This window comes from Eriocheir sinensis, unplaced genomic scaffold (assembly GCF_024679095.1).
Source record: "Eriocheir sinensis breed Jianghai 21 unplaced genomic scaffold, ASM2467909v1 Scaffold474, whole genome shotgun sequence".
Taxonomy (NCBI): Eukaryota; Metazoa; Arthropoda; class Malacostraca; order Decapoda; family Varunidae; genus Eriocheir; species Eriocheir sinensis.
In genome coordinates, this window is record NW_026111803.1 from 42,221 (window position 1) to 68,284 (window position 26,064).

The following is a 26,064-nucleotide window of genomic DNA, read 5'->3' on the forward strand; positions in this document are numbered from 1 at the left end:
ACTACGCCTACCGACCGAGCTCAGCACGACGCCCTGCTCGCAGTGAGGGAAGTCAACGGCAACCCCGTCGAGTTGAGAGTGGCCCCGGGTGCCAACACCAAGGGGGTGCTCTTCTCCTACCCGGTGGCCATGCCCTTGAAGCCGCTGCTGCGCCATCTCCGGGTTATGGAGGTGGAACGCTGCGCGACGCGGGACGGGCCAACCCCCAGGTCTTTATCACCGTCGCGGGGCCACTGCCGGGCTCTCGGGACCTGGGGAGTTGGGGAGTGTTCTACACTCGCCCATACAGCAAGGAGCTTCTCCGCTGCTACAACTGCCAGCAGTTCGGCCACCATCGAGAGGGGTGGTAAAGTAGCAGCGTTGTTAGGTGCACCCGCCCTCCGGTCTGTGGCATTTGTTCGGCCAGGCACGACACCGAAAAGTGCCTAATGCTGGGTTCACACATTCACGGTTTGTGGTCACGGTGCCCTCCCGACACGCAAAAATGGTGAATCGGCATTGTATCCGTGACTAACCTTGACATACCTTGGATTTCCGGCGCGGCATCGTAACCCCGCCGGGGAAAACCTTGGAAGTCGACAGTGTCTCACGATCATTTTGGCGCGAGCAAAATGATCGGGGCTCACCCCGACAACTGTCATATGCCGTGACTATCCGGGATGGCATCGGGAAGGGTCCGGGCTAGCACCTGGAGTCCGTCGGGAACGTCGGTAAGCCATCGGAAATAACCGTGACATTCCGGTGGGAAACCTTGGCTTTCCGCCGCTCAGCCACGGTCTGATCACGTGTGCTGCGGACGCCTACCGACCTCATAATGTTGTCGGGACGCTGCCGGGTTGGGCCAATGACCTCCCGGAGCGCACATCACCATGGCCCAGCGCTCTGACGCCTCCGTGCACGTGTTGCGGGTCGACGAGCTCGAGTTAGCCCTTGAAGCAGCAGAAATGGCTACGAAGCAGCCCCAGTCCTCCCTGCTGGAGGAAGGTACCGCTACCCAGACACAAGACGTAGCCACTCAGCCCCAGGAAAATGGACGGAAGAAGGCCGCCACCACGCTCCTCGATGAGGCGGTGGAGATGGACACACACACACACACACACACACACACACACACACACACACACACACACACACACAAACACACACACCTGGCTAATGACAGCCTTTATCAGTTTGCTGCCACTAATGACCTAAGTAGCCTTGCCGCTCAATTAACACCGAAGCATCAGGTCGTATAATCCCCTTTCTTTAATTTTCATCCCCTCAAAGGTCACTTCCCACGTAGCCTACCTGACCCTACCTGACCTGAGGTCCAAAGATCCTGCCAGCCCCGCCCCGTAATCTGAAAGCATCTGCCACCTGCAAACACTCCACGCCCACAAAAAGTATATCTACAACCGCCCCGCACACCCCGGACGGCTTTGGGGTGGGATTGGGATTGGTCCGGGAACGTCGTTTTCGCTCCGGCGCACTACCCTTGTACACCGTTGTACAGCCGCCACATGGGTAATCCGGCAGTCAGATCGTGGCCAGAGGTCACGGTTTTACCACCTGCTCTCAGGGGGGTGAATGTGTGAACCCTGCATAACGAAGTACAAAGCTGGTCAGGCCATCACCAGCAAGTGCCCGAACTGCCAGGAGGAGCACCATGTGTGGAACAGGAGCTGCGCCAACAGGCGTGTGTTGGTGGAGAAGCAGCGCACGGTTCAACAGCGCTGGGGCGTCGCCCACCGCCCAGCCTCTCCCGGCACCTTCCGCTGGGGCAGCCAGCTGCCTCCCGCGCCCTCAGAAGCTCCGTCTGCCCCACCGCCCCAGCCAGCACATCAGGCGCGGTCTGCAACCCCCCCCCCCCCCTCCCTCCGGCTCCGTACGAGGAAAGCTTCCCTCCGCTCGCTCCCCACCGCCTGCCGCCTCCTCCGGCGGCCCAAGCCCCCGCTCGCCATGTGCCCAGCAAGCCGCCTCGGGCTCCTGCTCCCCAAACTCCGCCCGCCGGCCGCCAGCCACGCTCCTTCCCCGCTGCGGCTCCCGCCGTCCCGCGGCCAGGGTGCCTTCTCATCACGAGGGAGGTGATGGTGGGCCTGTTGGAGGGCTTCGGGAGGATAATCGCGACGGTGCTCAAGCCCGGCGTAAAGCCGAGATTGTTCTCGGACGCAGCGAAGGAGGTGGTGGGGAGTCTCTTCCCGGAGGCGCCGACCCAGCAGGCTGTCACTCTTCCTGAGCAGGCCCAGACCCCCGGGGAGCCATCTCCACCCTCACCCTCGGCGCCCCCTCCAGCCCGGGGCTCGCCCCGTCGACGCCACCTGCCTTTGTGCATGCGAGCCACTCCGCGCCCGTGACGACGCCCACTCCCGGCGCAACCTGTCAGCCTACCCAGGTGCGAGCTCCACCTCCTGCCACCGCCGTCCCGACCACAGGCAGGCTACCGAACCGCCCGGTGCAGAGCCGGGACCCGCGATCGAGGAAGGCGTCCCTGTAAATGCCCGCCGCCTCACTGTCCTGCAGTGGAATGTCTGTGGCGTCCGCAGGAAGTCCAACTTCCTTCAGGAGACATTCCTCCCGGAGCACCGCGTGCTCTCCTTCCGGGGCTATCAGGCCTTTTACCTCCCTGCTGTGGCCGGTCGGACACGTGGGTGTTGCATCTTGGAAAAGGATTCATTTCCTTGTTTTCGAGTACGTCACCCCGTGGCTTGCGGCGACGACGTGGAGGTATTAGCGGTCGCTGTCACATTCCATCTGAAACGGCTGACCTTCTACTGCGTCTACAGTGGGCAGACGGCGGAGCCAGACTATGGGGAACTGCTCACCCTTGCCAGCGAGGAGCCCACCTTCATCGGCGGGGACTTTGACGCACACCATGAGAGATGGGGCAGCGCGTGGCTCTGCCGCTCTCGAGGAGGCCCCTCGGGTAACCCTCCTTAATTAACACTGGCGAGCCGACACACCTCGCGGTGGTGGGGTGTTGGACCTCTCCTTTGTGTCCGGGCCCTTGGGGGTTGACGCGGCGTGGTCGCTCCACCACCACCTCGTCAGCGATCATATCGCCTCAGTGGTCACTCTCCCCATCCATCTGCCTGTCTTCCCGCCTCGCCCTCCACTTTGGAGCTTTTGCAGGGCTAATTGGGGTAAATTCAGCCAGTGCCTCTCCACCTACCTGGCTGACAATCCCTGCCCTGCTGCTGTTGACGCTGCCGAGGCCCGCCCGGTCGCCGCCTTCCACTCTGCGGCAGACTCTGCCATCCCCCTGTCCAGGCGTCCCACGGCACACCACAGGGACAGGTGGTACTACACCGAGGAGATACAGGAGGTAAACCACCGCGTGAACATAGCAAGAAGGCTCAACCGCCAGTCCAACACTGAGGAAACTCGCCGCCTTCTGCGAGCTGCGGTCCGTATCGCGAGGGAGACGGGCGACCGGGTGAAGGAGCGCTGGCTTGCTTGGTGTGCCTCACTCGACTCCACCACGCCAGTCTCCCTCCTCTGGCGAAAGATTCGCTCGGTTGGCCGAGGGGCCGTACTCGGCCGGCGCTTCAACCCCGGCCGCAGGAGGAGGCTGAGCGGCTCGCCGAGCTATTTGCCTCACGATCCGCCATGGCACGTCTCCCCACTGCGGCACAGCTCAGGCAACGGAGGGATAACCCGGGAAGATGGCTGGCGTACCAGCAAGCCTGCCGCTTGCCCCATCCCGCTGACGCCGACATCCAGCTACATGAGCTCCTACGCGCTATTCCGGGGCGGAATACATTGCCGGGAGTGGACAAGATTAGCAATCCCATGCTTCGGAACGCTGCTCTTGACATGGAGGCTGAGGTCCTCCACTTGTTCAACCTCTCCTATGCCTCTCACATCGTCCCTGGCGCCTGGAAGAATGGGGACAACACGCAGTACCGCCCCATCTCCCTCATCAGCTGTCTGGGCAAGACGATGGAGCGGGTCCTTCACTCCCGTCTGGAGTGGGCGTTAGTTCCCCTTTACCGCCACCTATTCGCCTTCCGCCGGGGCAAAGGCACGCGGGACTGCGTGACGACTCTCTTGTCCAGGGTTGTTGGTTGCAAGGCGGTGGCCGTCTTTCTCGATCTCGAGAAGGCTTTCGAGATGGCCTCCACTCCGGCAATTCTGTCCATCCTGGCGGCGAAAGGTGTTCGTGGCCGTCTCCTCAGCTGGGTCGGGTGGTACCTCCAGGGGCGCACTGCGGCAGTATGCTTTCAAGGCACAACATGGGCCTTGAAGTCCTTCGAGAACGGGACTCCACAAGGGAGCATTCTCAGACCTGTGCTTTTCAACCTCCTTGTGGAACAACTTGTCAGCCTCCAGGTGAATGTCCAGGTCCTAAGATACGCGGACGACATCACCATCGTCGCCTCCGGACCCAACCACGTAGCTCGGGATTGCGCCATGATCCACCGCCTCCTTGCCTCCTGCTCTGAATTTGGCCTCGTCCCCAACCCAGTAAAGACGAAGGCCTTGGCGTTTCGTTAGGTCAACCCTCCTGCGCCCATCTACATAGACGCCGTCCCTGTGCCCAGGGTCCCTCGCTTCACGTACCTGGGCATGCTGATCGATGCTCTCGTGCCCACAACCTTGACTCTTCTGAATTTTCCACCATCTGGCTAAGACTTCATTGTCATTCTATTACTAAATACATATGTGCTGTTTATCTCTCACCTAACTCTACCAACTATGTAAAATTCTTTGACTATTTGAATTCTAAAGTGGAGCACATCTTGACCCACTCTCCCTTCGCTGAAATCTCCATCCTAGGAGACTTCAATGTTCACCACCAGCTTTGGCTTTCATCTTCTTTCACTGACCATCCTGGTGAACAAGCCTACAGCTTTGCTATCCTTAACGACCTAGAAAAGTTGGTCCAGCACCCTACACGTATTCCCGACCGTCTTGGAGACCCGCCCAACATTCTAGACCTCTTCCTTAACTCAAACCCTTCTGCTTATTCTGTCAAACTGTTCTCTCCGTTGGGCTCCTCCGATCACAATCTTATTTCTGTATCCTGTCCTATCGCTTCTGTACACCCTCTGGACCCACCGAAGAGGCGATGCTTCTGGCATTTTGCTTCAGCTCGGTGGGACGACCTGAGGATGTACTTTTCCGATTTCCCGTGGAATGATTATTGCTTCCAGGATAGAGACCCCTCTGTGTGTGCTCAGCGCATCACAGAGGTGATTGTCTCTGGAATGGAGGCATACATTCCTCGTTTTTTCTCTACTCCTCACGCTAAAAAGCCTTGTTGTCGTGCTGTCAATGATAGAGAGGCAGCTCACAAAAGGTACCAGAGCCTTCAAACTAATGCTAATTATAAACTTTATATTTCTGCCCGGAATCGTGCCAAATCTATTCTCCGACTAACCAAAAACTCTTTCATTAATATAAAATGACAAAACCTTGCTTTCTCTAACTCTTCCCGTGACTTCTGGCATCTAGCCAAAAACATCTCCTCCAACTTCACTTCTTCATCTTTCCCTCCACTCCTTAATCCTGACGGCAACACTGCCGTCTCATCTATCTCTAAGGCTGAACTCTTCTCTCAAACTTTTTCTAATAACTCCATTCTGGACGATTCCGGGCATATTCCTCCTACTCATCCCCCCTCTGACTCCTTTATGCCTCTTATTAAAATTCTTCAAAATTATGTTTTCTATGCCCTATTTGGCCTCAACTCTCAGAAGGCTTATGGACCAGATGGAGTGCCTCCTATTGTCCTTAAAAACTGTGCTTCCGTGCTGACACCCTGCCTGGTCAAACTCTTCCGTCTCAGCCTGTCAACATCTACCTTTCCTTCCTGCTGGAAGTATGCCTTTGTACAGACTGTGCCTAAGAAGGGTGACCGTTCCAATCCCTCAAACTACCGCTCTATAGCTTTACTTTCCTGTCTATCTAAATCTTTTGAATCAATCCTTAACCGGAAGATTCAAAAGCACCTTTCCACTTCTAACCTTCTATCTGATCGCCAGTATGGGTTCCGCAAGGCGCGTTCTACTGGTGATCTTCCCTTCCTAACTGACTTTTAGTCATCCTCTCTTAGCCGTTTCGGTGAAACCTTTGCTATTGCGCTGGACATATCTAAAGCTTTTGATAGGGTCTGGCACAAATCTTTGCTTTCCAAACTACCCTCCTACGGTTTCTATCCTTCTCTCTGTACTTTTATCTCCAGTTTCCTTTCTGACCGTTCTATTTCTGCTGTGGTGGACGGTCATTGTTCTTCCCCTAAACCTATTAACAGTGGTGTCCCACAGGGTTCTGTCCTATCTCCCACTCTCTTTCTGTTGTTCATTGATGATCTTCCTTCCAAAACGAACTGTCCTATCTATTCTTACGCCGATGACTCCACTCTGCATTACTGAACTTCTTTTAATAGAAGACCCACTCCACAGGAACTTAACGATTCAAGACTGGAGGCAACAGAACGCTTAGCCTCAGACCTTACTATTATTTCCGATTGGGACAAGAGGAACCTGGTGTCCTTCAACGCCTCAAAAACACAGTTTCTCCACCTATCCACTCGACACAATCTTCCAAACAACTATCCCCTATTCTTTGACAACACCCAGGTATCACCTTCTTCAACACTAAACATTCTCTGTCTATCCTTAACTCAAAATCTCAACTGGAAACTTCATATCTGATCTCTTACTAAATCAGCTTCCTCTAGGCTGGGCGTTCTGTACCGTCTCCGCCAGTTCTTCTCCCCCTCACAGTTGCTATCCATTTACAGGAGCTTTGTCCGCCCTCGTATTGAGTATGCATATCATGTGTGGGGGGGGTCCACTCACACAGCTCTCATTGACAGAGTGGAGTCAAAGGTTTTTCGTCTCATCAGCTCTCCTCCTCATACTGATAGTCTCCTATCTCTCAAATTCCGACGCCATGTTGCCTCTCTTTCTATCTTCTATCGATATTTTCATGCTGACTGCTCTTCTGAACTTGCTAACTGCATGCCTCCCCTCCTCCCGCGGCCCCGCTGCACACGACTTTCTACTCATGCTCATCCCTATACTGTTCAAACCCCTTCTGCAAGAGTCAACCAGCATCTTCACTCTATCATCCCTCACGCTGGTAAACTCTGGAACAATCTTCCTTCATCTGTATTTCCTCCTGCCTAAGACTTGAACTCTTTTAAGAGGAGGGTATTAGGACACCTCTCCTCCCGAAATTGCCCTCTCTTTTTGGCCACTCCTTTGACCTCTATTCAGGAGCAGAGAGAGAGAGAGAGAGAGAGAGAGAGAGAGAGAGAGAGAGAGAGAGAGAGAGAGAGAGAAAGGAAGTGACAAGGTATTCTTGATCCCTGTCCGCTTACAACGTCGTAGAGCAACGTTGTCATGGGTTATGAAATTCATACAATTCACATCGACGATCCTACAAAGTGGCATATACATAGCACTCTAGGAAATTTATTAGACGTATGCTTGATAATAATTACAAAATTTCAAGTAGTTAATAGCTGACATATGAGAGAGAGAGAGAGAGAGAGAGAGAGAGAGAGAGAGAGAGAGAGAGAGAGAGAGAGAGAGAGAGAGAGAAAATGTATTTGGTGCTGCATCATCGTTGGAGTGAGGCACGGGCCTCACCACAAAGGACTTCTTATTATGTGTCAGATTATAATCACTGATCACATAATATCTACAGTAGAAAACACAGCTTAAAGCAAACTTTCCATACCTTCGAGAAGGATGTGTGTAGAATGCTTTGGACGGTGGTTTTGTCTACTATAATGGCATTACCATCCTGTAAAATCATCTTCAACCCTTCTTGATATGTCCATGCTTCTCCTGCCCGACGCTTCCATGCTCGTCCAAAAAGAGAGTCCTCAGGAGCCTCCTGTTATGTAAAGTTAAAGTTAATGTAAATTCACCAATAATATATTTAACTGTGTTCAGTTATCAAATCCAATAACTCATTTTTTAGGCCACAATAATATTATTTGTGAATTGATGAAAGAATCCCAAAACCACAGAAATATCGAGAATATGTAAGACAAATTGGTGAAGAATCGGCTACAGCACCGGGGAGGCGGTGGCTGACGGGCCAGCGTTCGGGCGCGGCGTCCTGGCCCAGGACGCCGCGACTCCGGACTCCTGGGTGACTCCTGGTGCAGGTGTAGTGCCCTGAGAAGTAGGGCAGCCCAGAAATGTGGATAGCCAGTGTTACCAGAAGGGATATTCATATCGATGTGTAGGAAATGTCTGTAGATTTCACAGTACGTTTCCCCAATACATATTAAGTCTTTTTGAATTTATACGTATATTTTAGGTGAATAAAATACGAATGAATAAATTATAAACAAAAGGAAGCCTTGCATACCAATGCGAGGATGTGATAACACTGAGTGCGGGCGGTCACGTGATTATCGAGACACTGTTACCACATCCTCGCAAACGGCACAATCTCGTTGTCCCAAGAAGTTTCCATTAGTTGCTAACAGGGATGGGGTGAATACAAGAACTGTGTATTCGAATGCGAATACAAATACTTCATATTTATACGAATACGAATATACTGAAATACTGATAATTCGAATACAAATACGAATACTTCACGAGAGTATTCACTTTACGTTAAAAATAACTTTTTCATGTAGGTCGCTCGGCAATAAGCCTAATATGGTACTAAAGTTATTCAATAGTAAAATGGCGTCACGAACTTATAACTGATGCCAGTATTCTGTACATGTTTATCACACATAGACATATTTGTTTTCCAAAATTTTCAAGTAGCCTATATATCTAAGCTGTACTGAAACACAACAAAATACCTATATCAAATTATCAATCAATCAATCAATGGGGGCATACGCCGGGGGGTGCGTCACCTCGCCCACCCTACGACGCCAAGCCCGGGGTCCCTCCGGGCGAGTCTCCATGCAGGCCCCCTTCCCACCCCGTACCTCCCGGCAGGATCTATCGACTTGCACAAGCCACGAACTCCGTGGGCGTCCCCTTGGCCTTCTCCACTCAGGATTGTCTTTTACAGAGACAACTCGATGAGCAGGATCAGCTTCCGGAAAACGTGCCACGTGCCCGTATAGCCGGATTTGGCGTTGACGGACTATGTAGGTAATATATGTAGTCTACGGAGTAGTCGCCGGTTTGACACAAAGTCATTCCAGCGATATCCCACGATTCCGCGTAGACACTTATTACCAAAGGCATCAATCCGCCTCTCCAAATCCCCATTTAGTGTCCATGTCTCACAGCCAGAGAGTAAGACAGGGAGCACAAGGGACTTGAAGATCCGGATCTTTGTCCTTCTGTACAGGTATCGACAACGCCATATACTCGTGTTGAGCGAGTCCATAACACCGTGGGCCAGACCAATCCGACGTAAGACTTCCTGGTCAAACTCACCGTTGTTATGAACTACGCTACCAAGATACGTGAAACTTTCTGAGATCTCAACGTCCTCGCCACACGCATGAACAGACTGTACTGTTTCATCCAGCAAGCCTCCAAACAACTATACCTTGATATTGGCCCAGGAGACCTGGAGTCCCAAGGGCTTCACCTCCTCGTGCAGTGCCTCGAGAGCCATCACCAAGACATCCAGCGACTCCGCCAGGATTACTGCATCATCAGCAAAAACAAGGTCGGTGACCCTTGTATTGCCAATGGATGCTCCGCAATGACTCTGGTCCACAACTCTGCCCAGTACCCAGTCTATACAAGTGTTGAAAAGCGATGGAGCAAAGACACAGCCCTACCTCACTCCAGCATTCACGGGAAAGAGGCTGGACAAGCCCCCCCCCCCCCCCCTCACACACACACACACTTTACAGCACTCTCTGTCCCAGAATACAGGCCAGTCAGCAAACCTACAGTCCTCGCAGGAATCCCACGGAGTCGCAGAAGATCCCAGAGTGCCTCACGATGCACTGAATCAAACGCCTTCTTGAGATCGACGTAGGCTGCAAGCATCCCCTGTCGAAACTCACGTCGGCGCTCCACCAGTACGCGAAGCGCTAGGATACGGTCAGTTGTTGACTTGTCAGGCGTTAACCCAGACTGTTCAGGTCTCTGCAGCTTCAGCAGCTGGCTGCGAATTCGCATCAGCAATAGGTCGGCAAGGACCTTGCCTGGCCCACTGAGCAGTGTAAAACCACGGTAGTTGTTGCAGTCCTGGCGGTCCCCTTTCCCTTTTCATATAGGGACGACCAACCCCCTCTTCCAGTCAGGAGGAATGGTACCGGACTGCCATACGGCAGTCAAGACCGCATGGAACCCGCGGATCATGGCCTCACATCCAGCTTTGAGCAGCTCCGCACTGATGTTACAGGTGCCAGGTGCCTTCCCACCCCTCAACTTGGCCACAGCCTCTCTGACCTCGCCCAGAGAGGGTGAGCTTTCGTCAATGGTTGGGTCAGCATCCGCCACCTGCAATCAAGCAACTGGAAGCTGCTCATGTGGAGGGTCCGCCATGTACAGCTGCTCAAAGTACTTAGTCCAACAAGCCCTCTGCCCATCTATGTCCGACACGAGGCAGCCGTCAGCTATTCGGATAGCGCTCACCTGCGAGGGAGACTTGGAGCGGAGCTTTTTCAGGGCTCGGTAAGCAGGTCGAAGGTCATTCGCATTTAAATGGCCCTCGACTTCCTCAGCGAGACCTCTGACATACCTCTCCTTGTCTTTCCTCAGGAGAGCTCTAGTCCTACGTGACAGAGCCCTGTATTGGTCCCGGTTCCCAGCAAGTCTGGCAGTCCGTGAGGGCGTCGAATGACTGCGTGGGAAGGCGCTAGATGCCAGCGAGCCGGGGGCCACAGCGAATTGAAAAGTTAGGGGCGCTAGCATGTGCCAGGAGCCGCGGCAGTCCGTGAGAGTAAAACGAACTGCGTGTACTGTAGGCGCTGGCACGTGCCAGGGGCCTCTGTGGCTCGGGGAGTGAACCAGTGTTCAAAAAGGCACTGTAACACTGTACGCTTAGTGGGTAACACTGTGACACTAACTGTTGCTGGGGACGTGCTGCACTGAACTGTTGCTGGACACACTGCACTATACACAAGGATCCACAAGTGTAGGATAATCCAAGACGGCGGTGGTGGATCCAGGAGGCGGTGGTTAATCCAGGGGGCAGCTAGTAATCCCAGTGGGGTGTCACACTGTGTCTGCGTGTACACTGAGTCTGCGATGTGTGGTGGCGTATACACTGTCTGTATGGCGTGTACAATGAGTCTGTGTGTGGCGTGTACACTGAGTGTGTGGCACTGTGTGTCTCAGTAATATGTCGCACTGTATTTGAATGTTCACTGAGTCTGTGTAGTGTGTCACACGATGTGCGTGTCTCAGTCGCCGGACCAGCAGAAAAGCAGGGAGGAGGAAGGGTCGGGGTGGGTGAGCGCCGGGAGAAGCACCATGGGGCACAAAAGATGCCTGAAGGGCGCTGAAGATGCCTGGAGGAGGCGCACAGAGGGAGCCTAGAAGAGGCGCACAGAGGGTGCCTGGAAGAGGCGCAGAGGGTGCCTGGAAGAGGCGCACAGAGGGTGCCTGGAAGAGGCGCACAGAGGGTGCCTGGGGAAGGCACAGAGGGTGCCTGGAAGAGGCGCACAGAGGGTGCCTGGGGAAGGCACAGAGGGTGCCTGGGGAAGGCGCAGAAGGCGCCTAGGGGAGGGCGGGGGAAAACCCTGAAGGTGGCAACTACGCCTATGGCGTAATGTTTCTCCCGACCTGAGTGCTCAGCCCCACGAACCCCGAATGGAGGTGAGGATTTTTGCCCCAGGAGAGGGCGGACGAATGGACAAGTTACCCTGCCCAGGTCCTCCACTCTAGGAGAGAGTGCCCTTAAAACGGCACCGGCTATAAGCCACCTTGAACCATAGCAACACTCCAGGGTCACCAATTGTTGGTGGTAGCGAGTGTTCTAAGTGCTAATCGGTTCACGGATAAAGTCATATCCGCCAGGGTTACTTTATTGGACAGAACTTACACACCTCATCACGACAAGGACAACACATAGGATAGGTGTTTGTTTGTGTATGCTTTTGGGTGAATGTTGTTTGTGTAGGTTAACATTTAAGTGTTGGTGTATGTGTGGAACAATGTGTAACGGTGGACAACAAGAGAACGTGGACGGACAGTCAAAGGTAAACGAATACAAGGAAAGTTAACGATGAAGACGCGACAAGACAGACTGACAGACACAGTGACGATGGACATTACATGAAAACACCGAGAATCTTAGTCTCTCTTTGCAGCACCCCATTTTCTTGTCACTGAGGGGAAGGAACACGGAATTTGAGCGGTGACTGCTACAGAAGAACTGGCGGAGACGATACAGAACGCCCAACCTCGAGGAAGCTGATTTAGTGAAAGAGGAGATGTAAAGTTTCCAGTTAAGAATAGAGTTAAGGATAGACCGAGGATATCTAATGTTTAAGAAGGTGACAGTTGAGTGTTGTCGAAGAATAGGGGATTGGTGTTTGAAAGATTGTGTCGAGTTGATAGGTTGAGAAATTGAGTTTTTGAGGCATTGAAGGACACTAGGTTCCTTCTACCCCAATCGGAAATGATAGCAAGGTCTGGGATTAAGCGTTCTGCAGCCTCCAGTCTAGAGTCATGTACTTCCTGATGGGATGGCCTTCTATTGAAAGAAGCTGAATAATGCAGAGTGAAGTCGTCGGCGTTTGAATGGACAGGACAGTTTGTTATGGAAAGATCATTGATGAATAATAGCAAGACAGAGCCCTGTGGAACACCACTGTTGATAGGTTTAGGGGAAGAACAGTGACCGTCTACCACCGCAGAGATAGAACAGCCGGAAAGGAAAATGGAGATAAAGGAACAGAGAGAGGGATATAATCCGAAAGAGGGCAGTTAAGAAAGCAAAGACTTGTGCCAGACTTTATCGAAGGCTTTCGATATGTCTAGCGCAACAGAGAAAGTTTCACCGAAACGGCTAAGGGAGGATGACCAAAAATCAGTTAAGAGATCAAGAAGATCGCCAGCAGGACGCCCCTTGCAGAACCCATACTGGCGATCAGATAGAAGGTTAGACATGAAACGGTGCTTTTGAATCTTCCGGTTAAGGACTGATTCAAAAGATTTAGATATACAGGAATGTAAAGCTATAGGGCGGTAGTTTGAAGGATTGGAACGGTCACCCTTTTTAGGCACAGGCTGTACGAAGGCATACTTCCAGCAGGAAGGAAACGTAGATGTTGATAGGCAGAGACGAAAGAGTTTGACCAGGCAGGGTGTCAGCACGGAAGCACAATTTTTAAGGACAATAGGAGGCAGTCCATCAGGTCCATAAGCCTTCTGAGAGTTGAGGCCAGAGAGGGCAGAGAAAACATCATTATGAAGAATCTTAATAACAGGCATAAAGGAGTCAGAGGGGGGATGAGTAGGATGAATATGCCCAGAATCGTCCAGGGAGGTGGTGGCTGAACGGATAGCGAGACGGTCCCGCGTTCAAGAGGACGCGAGTTCAATTCCCGACCGGTGCCACCAAGCTGAGATTTTTTCAGCCGCCGCCGAGTGGCTTTAAACTACCCACATGCTGTCCAGAAGACCACCTATCAACCCAGACTCTAGATTCTAGGATTAAAGATGAGCTCCGGGAGGGCAGCATGAGCCAACGCAAGATGGCACCACTATAAACACTCGCCTGCACCAGAACGGGCTGGGCCAACCCTCAGGCCCCACCGGGAAGAAGCCTTGGACCGACCATCAGGAATCCAGGATCCACCGGGAAGAAGCCTACCGGCGCAATAGGCCAAGATGTAAAAAAAAAAAAAAAAAAAGGGGGGGGGAAGTTCTTACGGAAAGTTTGAGAGAAGAGTTCAGCCTTAGAGATAGATGAGAAGGCAGTGCTGCCGTCAGGGTTAAGGAGAGGAGGGAAAGAGGAAGAGGTGAAATTGGAGGAGATATTTTTGGCTAGGTGCCAGAAGTCACGGGAAGAATTAGAAAAGAGCAAGGTTTTGACATTTTCTATTGATGAAGGAGGTTTTGGTAAGTCGAAGAATAGATTTGGCACGATTCCGGGCAGAAATGTAAAGATCATGGTTAGCAGGTGTGCGAAGGCTTTGGTACCTTTTGTGAGCTGCCTCTCTATCTTTAATAGCACGAGAACAAGCATGATTAAACCAAGGCTTTTTAGCATGAGGAGTAGAGAAAGTACGTGGAATGTATGCTTCCATTCCAGAGACAATCACCTCTGTGATGCGCTGGGCACACACAGAGGGGTCTCTCTCCTGGAAGCAGTAGTCATTCCACGGGAAATCGGAAAAGAACATCCTCAGGTCGTCCCACCGAGCTGAAGCAAAATGCCAGAAGCATCGCCTCTCCGGTGGGTCCAGAGGATGTACAGGAGCGATAGGACAGGATACAGAAATAAGGTTGTGATCGGAGTAGCCCAACGGAGAGAACAGTTTGACAGAGTAAGCAGAAGGATTAGAGGTAAGGAAGAGGTCTAGAATGTTGGGCCTGTCTCCAAGACGGTCGGGAATACGTGTAGGGTGCTGAACCAGCTGCTCTACATCGCTGAGGAGAGCAAAACTGTAGGCTTGTTCACCAGGCTGGTCAGTGAAAGAGGATAAAAGCCAAAGCTGGTGGTGAACATTGAAATTTCCCAAGATGGAGATTTCAGCGAAGGGAGATTGAGTCAAGATGTGCTCCACTTTGGAGTTCAACTATTTAAAGAATTTTACAAAGTTAGTAGAGTTAGGTGAGAGATAAACAGCACAGATGTATTTAGTAATAGAATGACAATGAAGTCTTAGCCAGATGGTGGAAAATTCAGAAGAGTCAAGGTCGTGGGCACGAGAGCAAGTGATGTCGTTACGCACGTAGGCGTAACGTTCAGTTTTGGATTGAAAATTAGGATAGAGATAGTAGGAGGGAACAGAGTAGAGATTGCTGTCAGTAGCCTCAGAAATCTGTGTTTCGGTGAGGAAGAGAAGGTGAGGTTTAGAGGAGGAGAGATGGTGTTCCACAGAATGGAAGTTAGTTAACTCACTAAGACCACGAATGTTGCAGAAATTGATAAGGGGGTGCGAGGAGTTATCAGGACGTCTCTCAAGTCGCCAGCCAGAAGGGGAGTCCTTCCTGGGGGAATTTATGACCCCCCCCCCCCCAGGCGGGGATTCCGAGGCAGTTCGTTTATGTGCCATTTTAAATTTTGGGAAAAGGTGTGTATGTTGTGTGAATGTAGTGTGGTGTAGTCACGCGAGGTATTTGTTGATTTCTTGGAAAAGTATGTTTTGAATAATTCCCAGAGTTCTAACATATGCCCGACTCGTCTTCAAAAAGGTCATAAGATAGTTCACTTTATATTGCGCAGATGGCCTCCAATAATCAAACCTTGAGTGTATTGTAGACAACGCTGCCGCCCATCAGTATGAATGGCATTTCGTCCTGCGCTACCATTTCCTCCAAGTTGTTGAAAGGAAGATTCACCTGCGAAAGAGAGAGAGAGAGAGAGAGAGAGAGAGAGAGAGAGAGAGAGAGAGAGAGAGAGAGAGAGAGAGAGAGAGATTTACTTAGATTAACATTTTTCTATTTCAGAACACATAAATCGTATGGCTGTTTATATCGTATCGTATAGTTGTTTGATTTTGTAAAGCACGTTATGGCGCTGCACTTTATCGAACGATTTTTGTAATGAACACATACTAAGTCCTGTGGTTTTGTTACCTCATAACTGAGATGTATGTCGGAAGCATATGAATCGTAAATTAGTAACTCTCTAGTTAGCTCACATTTTGTCAATAATTAGGCTCTCAAGTAGCCTACAATCTGCTGAGGTCTGACTGACGGGCCTGTAATAATCCGGTGTTTTACTGTCCATAGGCTGGTGTGGCCTTATCAGTCTTTCAGTCAGAATGGACTATGCATTTTTGTTAAGAAGGATATGAGATAGTTGATTATCGTTTCTGTTATTAATTTGTGTATGATAAATACTGTCTGATCCTGGACATTAATTACGTTAAGGGATTGCAGTTCAGTAAGAACTTAATTGGTATTTATTTCATTGTTAGATACGTTATTACATGGATTTTTATTAATAATGGTAATTGTCATAACATTGGTTAAAATGATATCGAACATCGAAAAATTATAACTACTCAAAATGTTGGCAATGTGTTGGTTTTCAATTACCAAACCACTGTAGACTATATTATGGTATTCATACTAACGCTTGGGTGACGCGTTCCCTCGCACAAACTACGACACTAAACCCTGGGTAATTATCTGCACGTTTCATGTAGGCCCACATCCTACGTATCTCATGGCAAGATCTATCGACATGCTCAATCCACAAACTTTGCGGTTGCTCCCTTGGCCTCTTATACTCGGGATTATCTCTTACAGAAACAATCCAGTGTGCGGAGTCGGCTTTTGGGTAGCCTACCACATGCCCGTATAGCCGGAGTTGGCGTTCGCGTATATGCAGGTTAGGCTATAACCAATTTTCTAATTTTCTGATTGGGGTAAGAGGAACCTGGTATCCTTCAACGCCTCAAAAATATATATTTCTCCACCTATCAACTCAACACAATCTTCCAAACACCTATCCCCTATTCTTCAACAACACTCAGCTATTACCTACGTTAAACATCTCGGTCTAACCTCTGTGATGCGCTGGGGACACACAGAGGGGTCCTTCTCCTGGAAGCAGTAATCATTCCACGGTAAATCAGAAAAGTACATCCTCAGGTCGTTCCACCGAGTTGATGCGAAATGCCAAAAGCATTGCCTCTTTATGTGGGTCCAGAGGCTAGACATGAGCGGTGGGACAGTATACTGAAATAAGGTTGTTATCGAAGAAGCCCAACGGAGAGAATAGTTTGACGGAGTAAGCAGTCGGGTTAGAGATACGGAAAAGGTCTAGTATGTTAGGCGTGCCTCCAAGACGATCGGGAATGCGTGTAGGGTGCTGAACCAACTTCTCTAGTTCACTGAGGAGAGCAAAGTTGTAGGCTTATTCACCAGGCTGGTCAGTGAAAGAAGATGAATGGATGGAGACTTCATAAGAGAAGGTGAGGTTTAGAGGAGATATGGTGTTAAACAGAATGAAAATTGGAACGGAGACCGCGAATGTTGCAGAAGTTAATAAAGAAAAATAGGTTGCAGGGCTATCAAGAGTCCAGAGTCGAAAGGGAAGTCCGCTCTAGGGGTATTTGTGGTCTCTCCCCCCAGGTGGGGATTCCGAGACTTCGTTTTCTTAAGCCATTTTGAAAGATTAAAAAGAAATTGTGGAAATAGTGTGTGTGTGTGTGTGTGTGTGTGTGTGTGTGTGTGTGTGTGTGTGTGTGTGTGAAAAGCAAAAGAACCCCCTGCAAAATCAAGCAGAATTGGACATCTTAACAATATATATATATATATATATATATATATATATATATATATATATATATATATATATATATATATATATATATATATATATATATATATATATATATATATATATATATATATATATATATATATATATATATATATATATATATATATATATATATATATATATATATATATATATATATATATATATATATATATATATATATATTTGCTGAGTACCTGCTTAGGGTGTATCAGTCTCGCATTCCACGAAATTTATCAAATGCATTAGGGCGTCAACTGACACCATACCAGTGTTGCTACCTGCGGTACAATTGTACCAAAATGGTACATTTTGAAGCTGATGGTACTGTGGTCCTACATTCCAAAATAAGGCCATTTTTTGGTACAATTTGCATGGAACGGTACAATCTTAAATGTCAACGGTACAATTTGAAGTTTAGCTTGAAGAATATCCTAAAATAATGATTTTTTTTTAAATAATTTACAAAAATAAAATAAAAGAAAACATACTTTCTGAAACTTAACCACATGTATTAATTGATTTTGAGCATTGTATACGAGTGGCGTAATGACAGTCGCGGTATCCTGTTGAAACAGCGGCAGGGAGTGACCGTCACGGCGTCATTGGAGCCACCGGAGTCGGGAGGGAGGGGAGTCGGGGACCGTGGGGACGAGACGGGGAGGGGGAGAGCCTGGAGGGAGGTATCACGCGTGGCGTGGGTCAGTATCAATGTATTCCTTTTAGCTTCTTACTTTGATTCGTGTCTCAATATCAGATGTTTGAACAAATGATTTGCATACAAGTAGGTATAATACTAAGTCGACACCGCAGACTTCGTATTGCGCTAATGTAACGTTGTCTGCCGACTTGGCAGGGCGCGCACATTAGAAGATGGTGGCCATGACTGTGTAATAGCGTGTATTGTTGTGTGTGGGATGGTGACAGTGCACCAACTGATATAGTAGCCAGTGTGTCTTTTATGGGAGGGGCACGGCAGTACATAATTATGAGTATGTCTCGTGGTAGTCAGGGTGAAACTGCATTTTGTGACAAGCTAGTTTTCAAAACAAGCCAGACTCTTAGCTGGTGCACCTGGTTCCTTGACTATATCTATAGCCAGTCGTCATTTTGTGCCTAGCTAGTTTTCAAGACAAGCTCAACTGTTAGCTGGTCCACTGCTTCCTTGACTATATAAATAGCCAGTCGTCATTTTTTTGTATTATTATAGTGCGTATACAGATGTAGGATTTATTATTGATGATGAACATTTTCTGTTTAGTTAATAACAAAAACTATGGCACACCAGGCGTAAATGTTTTACATTCACAACATTACACAGCTCTGCTAGTGGTAAGTGAGCAGGGGCTTAGAGGGGTGGCAGGCCCCCAGCAGGAGTTGGTAGCAAAATATTACCCATTAAACTAGACCAACACTTGTCGGGGGGCTAGACGTGCCCACCTCGACCTCCACTCCTTCATACCACTGACAGAGCTTTGTAGTGGTATGGAAGTGTGTAAATAAAAGAATACTCACCAAACAATTTGAGTTATTAATGACAATCATAGTTAATTAAACGGGACAAAATTTAATTTAATAAAATACAAAACCCTACAGTTCAGTGACAGCTGATCTGCTTATGAAATGGACGGTAGTTAATAGAAAAAGAAGAATGTCTCGCTTACACTGGCTCAAGAAAGGCAAAGGTAAGACTATCATAATTAAATGTTGTGATTAACTTTTTGTGCAGTATGCACACAAACAGACTAGTAGGCTAAGGCTTTCCTTTGATACATATGTTTTCGTGTAATTAGTGTGCTGATCACTTAACTTGTCACGTATACGCTACATACTCGTATACTAGGGGGGAAGGCTGACTCATTAAATTAATCATTCAGGGGTAAGGCTGATTCAGCAACCAGTTTGGAAGCTGACCCTGATGACCCACAGTCATCAACTTCTCGTGTAAGTGAACAGGCTACCTCTCCAGGACCTAGTCTACTTTCTGGTTAGTTGCTTTATCATTTCTTTCACAAGTTACATAAACTATCATCTATATGGGAAGTTAACCCATATGATAAGAGAAAGCTGAATTTGTTCTATTGTAATGTAAGGATTTTTTAGAAGAAAATGTCAAGGGCAGTAAAACATGCAGAGGTGACCGTTTTAGTGACCTAGTTTCGTTTGATATAACTATTTTCGTCTAATTAGTGTGCTGAACAATTAGCTTGCCATGTATATATATTATGTACAACCTTTTTTCATATATCATATTATTAAATCATTCAGGGGGTAAGGCTGACTCAGAGGCTAAAGTAACCAGTTTGGAAGCTGACCCTGATGACCCACAGTCATCAACCTCTCGTGTAAGCGAACAGTCTACCTCTCCAGGACCTAGTCTACTTTCTGGTTAGTTGACCCATAATTTATTTCACAAGTTATATAAACTATCATCTGTACTTGAGGTAAACTCATGTGAAAAGGAAAGCTGTTCTATTGCATTGGAATAATTGTTATGAAGACTAATCAAGAATAGTAGAAGTAGGTATTCAAAGGAAACTGTGTTGTAGTGACCTATTATGAACATGGTAGACAGATGTAACGTTACTATAAGGGCTTGCTAGTAGCAGCCTGACAGAGAGTGCTGCTCCCACTACAAAACCTTAATTGGTCAGCCGTGTGGAGTACTGGATGTGTTCCTCCCAAAAATGACCAGACTGTGAAAGAAAATGCCACTAGTACCCGTCAGGTAATATGTAATCAATATCATTCTTAAGCAAGCAGTGGCAGAGGAAAACAGTGGAAAGGGGAAAACCACAGGTTCCAATGATGGATTTTTTTTTTTTAAGGTGTCAATTTGATACCAGCATATGAAAGGGAAACGTCAGTGTAAGAGTGGCTTACACTGGTGTATATGCTTACTAAAATGTACAACTTAACTCTGACTGTTGCTTATATAAAGGTAATATTTGGAATTTTGGGTATAGTTGTAATCCACCGGATAGATAACATTCTAATGTTACGATGTGTATCAGACAAGAATAATAAGAAATAAGCTCATTCTTTGTAGATACTAACTAAAACTGGTGTTGGGTTGCATCCTAATGTGGAAGACCAGCGTTCGGGTCCTGTTAATTAAGCAAAAAAAAAAAAAAAAAAAATATATATATATATATATATATATATATATATATATATATATATATATATATATATATATATATATATATATATATATATATATATATATATATATATATAGATATATATATATATATATATATATATATATATATATATATATATATATATATATATATATATATATACAGTACAACCTTTATAACACGGCATGATAGGGGTTCCAGCTTTGCCGAGTTATTGAATATTCTGAGTTACGCAAATCTCTCATTCCTTCCCCCCATTTGAATAAACAGTAATAATTTTAAAAACACTGCACTACACAGCAGCAGTAAAAGCTTAAATTAAGACATTGAAACGTGAGTGTTTGAGGAGCGAGCAGGAAGAGTAAGACTGCATGTTTTAAATATAGGAATAGTGCGATCAAGCCTTGACGAGAATAAAATAGGAGATGTGACGATAACTCTGCAGCATACTGGGATTAATCAGAGATTGCTGAGGAGTGATATCAGGTGGCCCAAGTGTGGATACAGGTTCTAAGAAAATGTGAGTGAGGCATGCCGAGTGTAGACAACAGGATGTGGTTAAAACTCGGCAATATGCCGAGATGCATGAATCGTTTCCATGTTTTTTCGTTATTTGTTTGATTTCTAATTTTATTTATTTTGAATTTCGTTGCATTGCCGAATTATATCAAATACCGAGTTATACAGTGCCGAGTTATAAAGGTTTTACTGTATACATTTTAGGTGTTTTGAACGTTTCTAATAATCTTAATTAACATCAGAATCGTTCAAAGCAAGTAGCACACCAAAAATAGTATTCATTTTAGAAGTTAATTAGAAATTAATGTTCTGTCTTATATCGATTACTTTCCAAAAGATTACAAGTAGTGGGGCTTTCCATATCAAGTACACTCAGACCATACAGCTACAAATAGGAGACAGGGCAAGACTTTAATTTATTAAGAAGCAACACCTCATCCGAGAATGTGGACAATTGTCTAATACCTGTGGATGAAGATGATCTGAATATTTGCACAAGCACATACTAGGCCTGGGTGTTGAATGAGTTATACTACAAGGAGAGCACAAGAAACTCAGCTTGACTGAATATAAAACTTAAAAAGAAACCCTGAGCTTAGGCTTTCTTTTATGTACGTTTGTTATTTTTCAAAGCTTATTGGCTTGTCATGTTCCTTTCCATATATAGTATACACTTCCTGCAGATGAGCTTCTCATTGAGGGATGAACACTGAGCTTTTGAAGTGTATAACACATGCCAACCAGTACAGAAGAATTATTATTATTTGTGCTATTCGATGTTTGTGATGCACAGCCGTATGTTTCAGGTAAAAGTATAAAGAAGAAAGGTGTGCCTCAAGCTCAGGGGTCAGAATCACCTGAAGACCTGGAGACCCCTCAAGTAAAAAGAAAGAAATATGATTCAAGGAAATTTAAATCAGAGTGGCAGAAAGACCCTAAATTACAATGCTTTGAAAGTCATGGTGATAAGACATTTTGTTCAGTTCGTTCTAAAGTTATTGAGGGTACTGTGTCACATCTGTATAGGCATCTAAATTCAACTTATCACAAGACAAGAGCTTCTGTAATGACAACATGCTCTGATATTAAAGTACAGTTAGTTAAAGATTCTTCTATGAAAGGGCAGTGTGAAAAAAAGTAGATTGCTATAGTTAAAATTCCTGTGTGAGCATAATCTCCCATTCAGTTTGATGGATCATTTAATAAAGACAGCAGAGAAAGCATATCCTGACTCAAAAATTGCACCAAATATACATTCTGGCAGGACTGTATCTAGAGGTTTGATTGTAAATAGCATAGGCAAAGAAAGTTTAGACATAATTGTAAAGAAACTAAGAACCCAAAGGTTTTCTTTATTGGTTGATGAAAGCACAGATATATCAACTACAAAGCAACTCGCTTTGGTTGCTAGGGTTCTAGATGATGACACAGAGACTGTGCAGGGTATATTTCTCCACCTAATTGATGTGGCTGATGCTACTGCAGATTCTTTGTTTAAAACCATTCATTCCATTTTTGAAAAGCATCAGATTCCATTTAGGAACATGATTGGTTTTGCTGGAGACAATGCAGCTGTCATGATGGGTAACGATAATGGTTTAAAAGCAAAACTCCAGCAGGTGTCTCCTAATTTATTTGTTCTTGGCGGCAAATGTCATTCTTTGCATCTTTGTTGTTCATCTGCTTGTTTGAAGCTCCCTAAAGTTATTGAAGACTTGTGCAGATACATATATAATTATATCTGTCATAGCCCCAAGCGTATGAATGAATTCCAACAGTTCCAGGAATTCATGAAAATACAGCCACACAGGATTTTACGTCCAAGTCAGACTCGCTGGTTGTCTGTTCAGTGTGTGGTAGACAGAATTCTGGAGCAGTGGAATGCCTTGTATTTTCAAGGTGCTGCTCTGGAAGACCACTTAGAGTCTGCTGAGAAAATCTATGGAGCATTGATGAATCCAGTGTATAAACTGTATTTCGGTTTTCTAAGCCATATTCTACCTGTTGTAACCAAAATGAACAAGGAATTCCAGAGTGAAGGTGTTCAAATCCACCATGCATTTGAAAAAGTGTGTGCTTTATGCAGATCAGTTCTTTCAAATTACATGAAGAGAAAGGTACTGAACACCCAAGACATATTCACAGTAAATCCTCATGACCCAAATAACTTTTTGAGTGAAACAGATATATATTATGGTACTAAGGTTCAGCGATTGCTTCTTGAGGCTCGTTCCACCATTGAGACATCTCTTGTATCTGGGTTTAGAGTCAAATGCCTTAATTTCTATGTTGAACTAGCAACTCAAATTCGTGAAAGGTTCATGGTAATAAACAAAGTAATCCCTTTTCTTACTGCACTGGATCCTAAGACTGCTATCAATCAAACAATGAGAGATTTAACTGAGTTAATGGATATATTCCCTAATCTTGAATGATGAATGGAGAAATCTTCCTTTTCACACAACCAAGATACAAAAGACATCTGATCCAGTACAATTCTGGTATAAAGTCAGAGCCTTAGAGTATGCTGACAAATCTCAGGTATTTCCTCACCTGTCTGCCTTTATGCTATCTCTACTAGTGTTACCACACTCAACAGCAACTGTTGAAAGGATCTTTTCCCAAGTAAATCTGATTAAGACAGATAGGAGAAACCGCCTTAATGCAGAGTCTGTTAATGGGGTAATGCTAACAAAAATGGATGGGGGTACCAAGCCATGTTATGAATGGGTACCAAGCCTGAAAATGATACATTCTGCATCTAAATTCAAGAGTGATGAAGAAGAGAACACTGATTAGGATAATAAGTAGCTAGTAATTAGTTAAATGTTTTTTTTTCCTTTTTTCAAGTTACACTGGGTAATATTTTCTTTTGTAAAGATGTGATAAATGATCAAGCCAATTTTATCTTGGTCCTTTCCTAATTGTATTCCTGAAAAATATATATGTTAAGTAGATTATTTTGTTCCTTACAAACTATGAGAATTGGACAGTATTATTATTATAGTATAGTATAGTACTGTATTATTCGGAAGTTAGTGGACCAGCTCAGCCAGCTCCCACCGGCCCTGTGGCCTATATTATGCTATTGAAGGGCAAGACAACATATATAATCATAGGGAGTGATAGTTAGTGGATATATATATATATATATTTATATATATATATATATATATATATATATATATATATATATATATACACACACACATGTGCGTGTGTGTGCGTGTGTGTATGAACTTTTTCTACTTTTGTATTCTTTCTACATTTTTTTTCGGAGATGGGCTGGCGCCTGGCAGGCACCTCCCATCTACTTTATTGTATATTCATACAACAATAAAATTATGTCATTAATATCAACTAAATTGAAGTAAACAATGGATGTATTCCCTTGTCGCATTGATTATCAAGGATTTTTCTGTATATTACCTTATCAACCATCATATTTTTATTAGATAGAAAGTGGTACATTTTGTGGTACATTTTTAAAATTTAGTGGTACAAATGGTACTTTTTCGGTGCAACATGCGGTACAACACTGCACCGTACCATTCGTTGTTTGATCAACATGTGGGACAATGGCTTCTGCTTCCAGTGTTAAAAATTCGTCTTCAACTTCTGGACTTAAACGTCATCGCCTGCTGGAAGCGGAAGCTAAGGACCTAATGGAGAGTCGAACACCTGGCAGTCCTAGGGCCGCTTTCACAGTCGTTTTGTTTGTTTTGATCGTTACCAATGGCGACGATCGCCACTTTATAATTTCCACTTAAAACTGGCTGCGGGATTAGCCTAGCCCCGCACCTTGCCACACACTCAACACCTCTCGCTTCCTCTGCAGCCGCCACTACCCCATAGGCCAGTTTCACGTGGAAAACTATAGTGTCGATCGGCGCCATTGGTAACGATCAAAACAAACAAAACGACTGTGAAAGCGGCCCTTAGTGTTTATTTTTTTGAGGGGGTTGTCGAATTGCTTGACGCCGTAATGGCTCTTGATAAATTTTGCTGAAGTCGAGGCTGATACACCGTAAGCAGATACTAAGCAAATATTGTTATGTAAATATTTTTTATAAGTTCAATTCTTCTTGATTTTGCAGAGCTTGCATGCAAGAGAGATTTTTAATGAGGAGAACATTCCAACTGCCATTTAGTTTCTCACTTATTGTATTGAAGTGTAATTATTACATGTCCCAGAGAAACATGTAATTTACGATGTTAGAAAGTATAGTTCTAGCTTCGTGGCCCCAAAAGACGTGGTCGGTAGTGACACTGGCTCGCTGGCAACTCTACATATACCCCATTCCGCCGCAATGTTGCTTCTCTTTCTATCTTCTATCGATATTTTCTTGATGACTGCTCTTCTGAACTTGCTAACTACATGCTTCGCACCCCCTTCCTGCAGCCCCGCTGCACTCGACTTTTTGTTCTTGCTCACCTCTATACTGTTGAAATCCCTTATGCAAGAGTTAACCAGCATCTTCATTATTTTATCCCTTACGTTCGTAAACTTTGGAACAGCCTTTCTTTGTCTGTATTATCTCCTGCCAACGACTTGACCTTTTTCAAAAGAGGAGTGTCAAGACACCTTTTCTCCTCTCTCTTTTTTGGCTCTCCTTTGGCTTCTTGTTCTGTTTCGTTATATTTGAGCAGCGCCTAGCGGACCTTTTTTGTCTTGTTTCATTTTATTGCCCTTTAGCTGTCTCCCTTCCTGTAAAAAAAGCCAGAGCAAAAGTCCTCGTTACAAGCGGATTGATATAGGAGACACGCCCGACACCAGACCTCCTCCTAATCTCTAATATTTCGTCTTATTCTCTTTAACTATTCTCTCCGTTGGGTTCATCGGATCACAACCTCATTTATATATTCTTTCCTATTGCTTTTGTGCAGCCTGTGAACCCACCAAATAGGTGGTGCTTATGGCATTATGCTTTAGCTAGATGAAATGACCTGTGGGTTTACTTTTCGAATATACCGAAGAATGCTTACTGCTTTTACGACGGAGACCCCTCTAGATGCACCCAGCGCATTCTGGAGGTGATTGTCTCTGGAATGGAAACATAGAAATGCAGGC

At 46.2% G+C, this 26,064-nt stretch overlaps 1 protein-coding gene across 1 annotated transcript in view; it reads right to left on the bottom strand.

Annotated features, from left to right (window-relative positions):
* Window positions 1–26,064, bottom strand: part of LOC126992487 (glutamate receptor ionotropic, kainate glr-3-like) — an 83,850-nt gene that overhangs the window by 38,931 nt on the left and 18,855 nt on the right. Inside the window, exons 5-6 of the mRNA XM_050851244.1 lie at window positions 15,300–15,395; window positions 7,672–7,830 (exon numbers count right to left, since the gene is read on the bottom strand). Of these exons, the coding sequence (XP_050707201.1) occupies window positions 7,672–7,830; window positions 15,300–15,395 (255 nt within the window). The remainder of the gene's footprint in view (window positions 1–7,671; window positions 7,831–15,299; window positions 15,396–26,064) is intronic.